Source organism: Tasmannia lanceolata, unplaced genomic scaffold (assembly GCF_043159265.1).
Source record: "Tasmannia lanceolata isolate RefF3 unplaced genomic scaffold, GAP_Taslan_0.1 ptg000044l, whole genome shotgun sequence".
Lineage (NCBI taxonomy): Eukaryota > Viridiplantae > Streptophyta > Magnoliopsida > Canellales > Winteraceae > Tasmannia > Tasmannia lanceolata.
The window spans coordinates 6,400,867-6,411,179 of NW_027518721.1; the positions used below are offsets into that span (position 1 = coordinate 6,400,867).

The window sequence follows — 10,313 nt, forward strand, 5'->3', positions numbered from 1 at the left end:
AACCTATAAATCTCTCATTATTTTCGATTTTTGTTTAAATGGAATTCTCTCAATCTCTCTAAATTGAAAGTGAAAAATGAAAATTTTAAAAACCTTAGGTCATAAGTGGCAACCATGAATTTTTTTTTTTTTTTCTATGGAATATTAGCTTGCCAAGTGTTGAGAGCGGGGTCGGGAGAGTGAAGAGGGAGACAATTGAGAGGGCCACTGAAGACATGATGCAAAGCAGTAGAAAAATAAGAAAACATAAAACTCTATTTTGAAAACCAATATTCCATGGAAGAAACTTTCAAGGCTGCCAAACATGGCCTTAGAATTTGGTTGGACACGAATTAGTAGTTTACTCACAAAATTAAACATGACCCAAACACCAAAAATAAGATTCAAGATTTAAGAATCCGTGATAAAAAGAAAAGAAAAGAGAAATGATATTATCACCACTACTGTATTTTGATGAACCCACTCCTCACTTTATTAAAAAGTACGGTATGGCCCACACATTGGATGATCCAAACCGTCCATTAGATGGGCCACAGCCTAAATAGTTTGTGACCGAAAAATCCTTTCCATAGGTTTATCCAAACCCTCCAATCTATAGATGGTTAGGATCAGCCCTCTAATATTCAGTAGTGGTGATATCAAAATACAGTAATCCTAATCATCTGCTCATCTGATCAGTTTTCTATTCCATTGAATCCAGACCGTTCGCCTGCAAATATTCTCATCCATTGGAGGCTCTTGATTGTGCAGTTAGATTAACCAAACAGACCATATGGTCGGCCATGGTCAATGCAGGTGGGTCCATAATGCCCTTGATTGTCAATTATTCCTTATCTTTTCTTGGCCAAAAATTACGTTCTATAGCCAAAATGACAGAACTCTTTTATGACATGTCTAGCCCTTGTTGGCCAAAAACAAGAGAGAAAAGCATCAGGGCATGAGTGAAGGTGAAGATAAAAGGCTTAGCAATAGAATTGGGGTTTTAAGCTCTCATTTATCTCCTCTTCCTTCCATGGCTTCTGAGAAAGAAGCTGCTCTTGCAGCCATTCCAACTGATCCTGATTCTCCTACCATGTAAGATTTTTTAACATCACTCCTTTTTTTTTGTATTCTTTTCCCCTTTTAAGTTTTTCAAATTCTTTCATTACCTTTCATTATATGTTCTATTAAATACCCAACTCCCTTGTTATGATAGAATCTTCTCTAAGAAACCCATTTGCTTTGTTTTGGGATAAGATTTGTAGAAAGAATTGGGCCAAAACCCAGTTCACCCAAAATAATAATAATAATAATAATTGTGTTGGGGATAGAATGGGTAGAACATGTAGTACACAACCTTTATTTTTTAGGTTATTTAGATTGAAAATAAATTTCTAGGGTTTCTTTTCTTTTTCTTGTTGGTTAAATGTTGATTTGTTGCTCGGACTGAGCTGATGTCTTCTGGGCTTGGAAAGAAAATAAAAAAAAATGGTGGGTGTGATTTTTCTGAGTTGTAAGAGTTATGATACTGTGAATGTATATGATATTGACTGTACTACAGGTTTGATGCGGGAGACAATAAGAGGGATTCTGCAGTATGGAATCTGGTTCGGGGAAACTTTCCGCAGGGTCAAGAAAAGGGTGAATGTGTGGAGTTTTATTCAGGAAATAGGATGGTTGATGATACCCAATTAACATAAATGTATCATAGTTTTGGGTCACTCACAATCTACAGATAAAAAATAGCTTACTTACGAAGGGAATGAGTGGAGTCTATGAATGTATTACAGAGGATTTCAAACGTTTGTGTGCAGAGTAGAATACCCTTTTTATGTGGGCTTCTTGGCTATCTTTTTGCAATCCATTAGTTATGGCTTGTTTGATCGCCGATAGTTTTGTTGGGCATCCTTCGCTTCATTTGGTTGAAAGCCAATGTATCATGGTATGATTTTTGCCTTGTATCTGGAGAGTGGAAACATAAACATGCCCTCTAGTTTCCGATATGAAAATTTTTCTGTGAGATCCCACATCAGAAAGGGAGGAAAAGTTTATGGGCTATATGTGGATTCTCCCTCTCCTTGTGTAGACGCATTTGCAGTATCTCCAAGAGGCGGGCCCTGCGGAGTGGGTCGGGCACGGTTAGTGCTGCTTGAAAACAAAATCGTGGAGGGCAGGAAAAACCCAGAATTGGACAATATTTACACTATGGGTTCGGGGCGTCACAGAATGGTATCAGAGTGGGATCCCCCTCTAGTGTGGTGTGCCAGCGAGGACGCGAGCCCCATGGGGGGGGGGGGGGGGGGGAGGGATTGTGAGATCCCACATCGGAAAGGGAGGAAAGGGAGGAAAAGTTTCTGGGCTATATATGTGGATTCTCTCTCTCCCTATGTAGACGCGTTTTCAGCATCTCCAAGGGGTGGGCCCTGCGGAGTGGGGCGGGCACAGTTAGTGCTGCTTGAAAACAAAACCGAGGAGGGCAGGAAAACCCAAAACCGGACAATATTTACATTGTGGGGTCGGGGCGTCACATTTTCTACTTCCTTATTCGACTACATTAGCCATATATGTCTCATGGACATTATAACATTAGTATATATTATGATATTGTTGTTGATGAAATATCATTTTTGTGTCGTTAACAACATACTATTTTTTAGAGAACCAAGATCAATAATATAATTCTTTTATTTTTATTTTGTTGTGTGAGATCTGTGTTAATTTGTGTGCTTTGTTAGTCTGTATGCTCTTTTAGCATATTGATTCAGTATTCAATCATTAAAATTTACTATATATATGCAGATTTGACAAAATTATAAAGAAGGAAATACCATCTACTGTGGTTTATGAGGATGACAAGGTATTGTTGTGCTTTTCTGTTCAGATACTTCCCTTGTTTGATATTGTTCCTCCATTGATCAAGAATTTCGATGTTTGAATAGTATCATGATCATCCAATTAAGAAGGGTTTCAATTTATTCAATTGAACAATTTGAACACCTATTGATTCTAACAATCGGTTGCAGAGTTGAACATTAGCCATGCTCTACATGGCTCTCTTTCCTTATTTCTTTAATGTGTGTGTTTCCTCATTTCTTTAATGTGTGGAGAGAGAGAGAGAGAGAGAGAGAGAGAGAGAGAGAGAGAGAGAGAGAGAGGGAGGGGGGGATGTGACAAGATAAGCAAGGGAATTCCCTTAAATGCTTTCGAGATTACATTTGATGGATGGATGTATATTATTAAATGTCTGCGTACATCTTCAGGCAACAATTGGCTTTTATTTCAGCTGACTAAGAAATGTTCTAGCTCACAACTTTAGCTTCTAAATATCTTTTTCTCTAAATATTTATCTTCTTTTTTTAATGGTGCTAAATATTTTATCATTCCTTCCCCTTTATGCCCCTTGCAGGATGGGAAATATAGTTTGAAGCTTAAGAATAAATGACTTAGCCAAACTTGATGATCCTATACTCCAACTCTTCTATGTAGGGTGTAGATCTTAGAAGCCAGGAGTATAGTGGAAGGGAAGAGTGGGAACAATCTGAGAGCACCCAACCAATATATATCTGTGTGCGTATGTGTTAAATAATGTAATTATATTTATGAAATGTGTAGATAATAGCATAGCAACAGGCTCATTCCATTCCATACATCACATTCCTGAAACAGCACTAGATAAAACATATAAAGATAGATAGTGTAACAATTTGCCTATCATATGGCTCATTCTGTTCCGTACATCACATTCCTTAAACAGCACTAGATAAAACATATAAAGATTGGTAGCGTAACAATTTACCTATCATACGAGTCATATGACTCATTTCATTCCATACATTGCATTCCATTCCATACATTGCATTCCTTGAACAGCTCTAGATAAAAGATATAAATGGAGAGCGCACATTCCCTTCAGGGGTGAGCTCACCTGTGTTCCTGATACGGAAGCCATTCTAATACATAAAAGTGCACCAAGAAAAATGTAAATATGGATGAGAATCTAATTATCTATCTTAATTTTATCTTATGGTTATATTTATATAGCATAAACATATTTTACATATATAATTGGTTCCAAATAATCTTATCCCCCTTCCCTCACTGAACATCAGCCTATGAGTATGCCCTGACTCCTGGCTATCATGTATATGCTAAGTATGCCCAACCCTTCAAACTGTGGAGGCAAAAATGGACAAATTTGTGAAGGTTTTTACACGTTCATTTTTGCCTCCACAAATCGTAGGGTTGGGATGATCCTATGGAGCTGATTTTTGGTGGACACCCTATCTATGTGAGGGCCAATCAAATGAATGGTTTGGATCACCAAAACAATGTGGGCCCATTGTATTTTAAGCCGGTGGTGTAGCTAAGTTAGCTACACCGGCGGTGTAGCTTCACTTTCCTCATATATATATATATATATGAGAAAAGGGTTTCTGCGCTCGAGCACAGAAACAGGGGGGTGGGGCCATTGGGGGGGTGATCCAAAGCATTCATTTAGAAGGCCCCATCATGGAAGGGGGGCCTACCAAAAATCAGTTCCATTGGATCACCAATGGGTGTCTATTTGTGGCGCCAAAAATGAACAGATATTGTTTGTCCACAAATCTGTCCATTTTTGGCCCCACAAATGGACACCCTAAGGTGATCCAATGGAGCTGATTTTTGGTGGACACCCTACCCATGAAAGGGTCCATCAAATGAATGCTTTGGATCCCACCCAAAATGTGGCCCCACCCTATTTCTGTGCTTGAGCGCAGATAAGCTTATCTGCACTCGAGCGCAGAAACCATTTCCCCTCTCTCTCTCTCTCTCTCTCTCTCTCTCTCTCTCTCTCTCTCTCTATATATATATATATATATATATATATATATATATATGAGAAAATGGTTTTTACACACAAGTGTAGATAAGTTATCTACACACTAGCTTAAAATACAGTGGGGCCCACATTGTTTGGGTGATCCAAAGCATTCATTTGATGGGCCCTCACATAGATAGGGTGTGCCCAAAAAATCAGCTTCATAGGATCATCCTAACCTTTCGAACCGTGGAGGCAAAAAATGGACAGATTTGTGAAGGTTTATACACGTCCATTTTACCTCCACAAATCGTAGGGTTGGGATGATCCTATGGAGCTGATTTTTTGCGGACACCCTATCTATGTGAGGGCCAATCAAATGAATGGTTTGGATCACCCAAATAATGTGGGCCCCCACTGTATTTTAAGCTAGTGTGTAGATAACTTATCTACACTTGTGTGTAAAAACCATTTTCTCATATATATATATATATAGAGAGAGAGAGAGAGAGAGGGGAAATGGTTTCTTCGCTCGAGTGCAGATAAGCTTATCTGTGCTCAAGCACAGAAATAGGGTGGGGCCACATTTTGGGTGGGATCCAAAGCATTCATTTGATGGACCCTTTCATGGGTAGGGTGTCCACCAAAAATCAGCTCCATTGGATCACCTTAGGGTGTCCATTTGTGGAGCCAAAAATGGACAGATTCGTGGACAAACAGTATCTGTCCATTTTTGGCGCCACAAATAGACACCCATTGGTGATCCAATGGAACTGATTTTTGGTAGGCCCCCCTTCCATGATGGGGCCCACATTGTTTGGGTGATTCAAGCCATTCATTTTAAAGGCCCTCACATAGATAGGGTGTCCACAAAAAATTAGATCCATATGATCATCCCAACCCTACGAGTTGTGGAGGTAAAATGGACGTCTTTAAACCTTCACAAATTAGTCCATTTTTTGCCTCCACAGTTTGAATGGTTAGGATGATCCTATGGATCTGATTTTTGTGGACACCCTATCTATGCGAAGGCCTTAAAAATGAATGGTTTGGATCACCAAAACAATGTGCCCAAAAAATCAGCTTCATAGGATCATCCTAACCTTTCGAACCGTGGAGGCAAAAAATGGACAGATTTGTGAAGGTTTATACACGTCCATTTTACCTCCACAAATCGTAGGGTTGGGATGATCCTATGGAGCTGATTTTTTGCGGACACCCTATCTATGTGAGGGCCAATCAAATGAATGGTTTGGATCACCCAAATAATGTGGGCCCCCACTGTATTTTAAGCTAGTGTGTAGATAGCTTATCTACACAAGTGTGTAGGAACCTTTTTCTCATATATATATATATATATATATATATATAAGGAAAGTGAAGCTACGATTTGTGGAGGCAAAAATGAACATGTAAAAACCTTCACAAATTTCTGTATTTTAAGCTAGTGTGTAGATAGCTTATCTACACAAGTGTGTAGGAACCTTTTTCTCATATATATATATATATATATATATATATAAGGAAAGTGAAGCTACGATTTGTGGAGGCAAAAATGAACATGTAAAAACCTTCACAAATTTGTCCATTTTTGCCTCCACAGTTTGAAGGGTTGGGATGATCCGATGGAGCTGATTTTTGGTGGACACCCTATCTATGTGAGGGCCAATCAAATGAATGGTTTGGATCACCAAAACAATGGGCCCACATTCACCGCCGGTGTAGCTAACTTAGCTACACCGCCGGCTTAAAATACAATGGGCCCACATTGTTTTGGTGATCCAAATCATTCATTTGATTGGCCCTCACATAGATAGGGTGTCCACCAAAAATCAGCTCCATAGGATCATCCCAACCCTACGATTTGTGGAGGCAAAAATGAACGTGTAAAAACCTTCACAAATTTGTCCATTTTTGCCTCCACAGTTTGAAGGGTTGGGATGGTCCTATGGAGCTGATTTTTGGTCGACACCCTATCTATGTGAGGGCCAATCAAATGAATGGTTTGGATCACCAAAACAATGTGGGCCCATTGTATTTTAAGCCGGCGGTGTAGCTAAGTTAGCTACACCGGCGGTGTAGCTTCACTTTCCTCTATATATATATATATATATATATATATATATATATATATATATATATATATGAGGAAAATGATTGTGAGCTTGAAGCTCATATAGCATATATGAGCTTGAGGGACCAAACACATGTGGGCCCACATTGTTAGGATGATCCGAAGCATTCATTTGAAAGGCCCTTACATAGATAGGGTGTGTACAAAAAATCAGCTCCATAGGATCATCCTAACCCATCCAAAAGTGGAGGGCAAAATAGACAGACACCGTTTGCCACAAATCTGCCCATTTTTGCCCTCTGCTTTTAGAGGGGTTAGGATGATCCAATGGAGCTGATTTTTGGTACACACCCTATCTATGATGGGGCCTTGCAAATGAATGGTTTGGATCACCACAAAAAATGTGGGACCCATGTGTTTGGGCCCTCAAGCTCATATAAGCTATATGAGCTTCAAGCTCACAATCATTTTCCTCTCTCTCTCTCTCTCTCTCTCTCTCTCTCTCTCTCTCTCTCTATATATATATATATATATATATATATATATATATATATATGAGAAAAGTGTTTCTAGTCCGGCCGACTAGAGATCATTCTCTAGTCCGCCACCCAAAAACACATGGGTCCCACATATTTGGGTGATGTAAAGCATTCATTTGATGGGCCCTGACATAGAGACGGTGTCCACAAGAAATTAGCTTCATAGGATCATCCCAACCCTATGATTTGTGGAGCTTAAAATGGACGGCTATAAACCGCCACAAATCTGTCCATTTTTTAACTCCACAAATCGAAGGGTTAAGAAGATCCTATGAAGCTGAATTTTTGTGAACATCCTATCTATGATGAGGCCTATCAAATGAATGCTTTAGATCACCCAAATCTTTCCTCATGTGTTTTTGGGTGGCGGACTAGAGAATGATCTCTAGTCATCCGGACTAGAAACACTTTCCTCTATATATATATATATATATATATATATATGAGGAAAGTGTCTCTAGTCTCTCCCCTAGATAAGCTTATCTTCTCCTCCCTTTAAAAACACACAGTGGGCCCATGCTGTTTGTAAGATCCAAAACATTCATTTGATAGGTCCTAACATAGATAGGGTGTGCCCAAAAATTCAGCACCAAAGGGTCATCCTAGAACTTCGTTTTGTGGGGCACACCGTGTCCAAAATGGACGCATATAAACGTGGATGTTTATATGTGTCCATTCTGGGTACCACAAGGCACCACAAAACGAAGTTCTAAGATGACCCTTTGGTGCTGATTTTTTGGGCACACCATATCTATGTTAGGACCTATCAAATGAATGCTTTGGATCATCCAAACAGCTTGTGCCCACTGTGCTTTTTTAAAGGGAGGAGTAGATTAGCTTATCTAGGGGAGAGACTAGAGACACTTTCCTCTATATATATATATATATATATATATATATATATATATATATTGGCGGATCGCAAAGTAGTCGTTTGTTAGGCAGGTGCAATGTATTTTTTGTTTGGCTGTGTACATGGATAAATGTGCATTTGTGTGTTATACAAGAGTAAAGAGCTAAGCCGGTTTTGGTCCTAACTGTTTTTGCATGTAAAGGAATTGAGAGTCAGTGGATCTTATGGGTTTAATATTTTTTAGCTTTTATTCAAGCAGATCCTCATTAATGATTTGTTACAGACTCTTATAGAACTCTGTCATGCTGGCATTGCTTTTATATTCTTTGGTTGCCATTGTTTCACAGGTTCTTGCATTCAGGGACATAGATCCGCAAGCTCCCACACACATTTTAATTATTCCCAAAGTCAGGGATGGACTGACCGGACTCTCTAAGGTATTCTCCATTGGCTTGTTGCATTGTATTTCCTTCCAAAGTCTCTTTTATTATTATTTTTATTGTTAAGAAAGGAGCATCTTTACTGATTAACAGAATAGGAAGAAAGGAAGACATATATAAAGAGAGACTGCAGTCCAAAAACAAACTAGTCACAGAACCATTTAACAGTACCCTGACTCATGCCTAACCTGAGGGGTGGCTGGTTACCCCAAATTGAACATTAGGGTGTCCCAAACTTCCTGCTAGCTAAAGAGTGAACTTCATTACCGTCCCTAACCTGAGGGTCGTTGATTAGCCCAAAGTTTAAATGTACCTGTTCCAAATTGCGCCAACTGCCTATTCGCTAAAGAATCTCCCACTTGTCACACTTTGTATGCATATTGAAAGTTGGCAAGTTAATTAGAGATGTTGGATATTTGATCCATAAAATTACTTCAGTGTTATAGTCCTTTATTCGCATCTCTTACCAAACCGAAGGTTCTTTGAGTGAAATTTTTATCCAAAAAATGCTGGCCAGCTGGAGAACTTTTGGCATTCTTTGCATTTGCTTATTTGCTTTTTTATTTGTATTTTCTGCAGGCAGAGGAGAGGCACTGTGAGATTCTTGGCCACCTTTTGTACACTGTCAAACTTGTTGCTAAACAGGAAGGACTTGAAGATGGCTACAGGGTCGTCATCAATGATGGACCAAATGGATGTTTGTATTATTCCCATTTTTACAATGTAAAGCTATTTTGGGTTTTCTTCTGTTTTCTTTGGGTGATCATTGATGATTTTTACAGGTCAATCTGTGTATCATCTTCACATTCACCTTATCGGGGGACGTCAAATGAACTGGCCCCCTGGCTAATCTGGGTTTTGCGAGAAGGATATTACGGATGGACTCGTCTGGCTCTGTGGAGCAAGATATCTTTGCATTTGTCCATCTACGCAGCTAAAAATAGTATGCTGTTACTAGTACTGCTTGGATTGTGTTTTCTTTAAACAGTTGTGTTGCATTCCGTATTTGACTTGCATAAAATAATTGATGAACCCATCTCAATGGTATTAGTGATAGACCTTGTTTTAAATTTTCATCACAGTAGAAAATGCAGATCAAATGAAACTGGATGGAATAAAGGCAGTGATGATGGTGTGAAGGACTATGATTTTGATTTTGGTAAGAATTGCTTGATGGGCTTAGTTTTAATTGGCTAAGTCCGACTGGACTGTAACATTCCACCATGCCCTATGATTCTGATTTTGGGAAGTACTGCATGGGCTTAGTTTTAATTGGCTAAGTTTAAATATGTAACATACTAAATTGGTTCCCACCTAGTCTCCTACCTAGGCAGGACCGTAACATCCACCATGCATCTGCCACCATCTGCGGCTCACTCTGCTGCAGCCTACTGTGCCTTTTTATATTTTTTTTCAAGTCACCCTTTACATGACTACTTGAACAAGTGATGTGCCTTTTTGTTTTTCGGGTCACCCTTCACATGACTTGAACAAGTGATGTGGTGACAGCTCGCATACCAAATGTTAGTTACCTAACCGATACGCTAGAAGCTCCAGGACTGATGGAACCCCTTAGGCTAAGCCCTTTTAACATGTCCCATACCAGGCTAGGTCCCACCTAGTCTCATAC

At 39.3% G+C, this 10,313-nt stretch overlaps 1 protein-coding gene across 1 annotated transcript; it reads left to right on the plus strand.

The window, feature by feature from the left end:
* The first annotated feature begins 865 nt into the window (after positions 1-865).
* HIT3 (HIS triad family protein 3) lies at positions 866-9,739 on the plus strand. The gene is made up of 5 exons (XM_077374276.1): positions 866-1,074; positions 2,779-2,836; positions 8,591-8,680; positions 9,263-9,380; positions 9,466-9,739. The coding sequence occupies exons 1-5, from the start codon at positions 938-940 to the stop codon at positions 9,531-9,533; spliced, it is 471 nt and encodes a 156-aa protein (XP_077230391.1). The 5' UTR covers positions 866-937; the 3' UTR covers positions 9,534-9,739.
* The last annotated feature ends 574 nt before the right edge of the window (positions 9,740-10,313 follow it).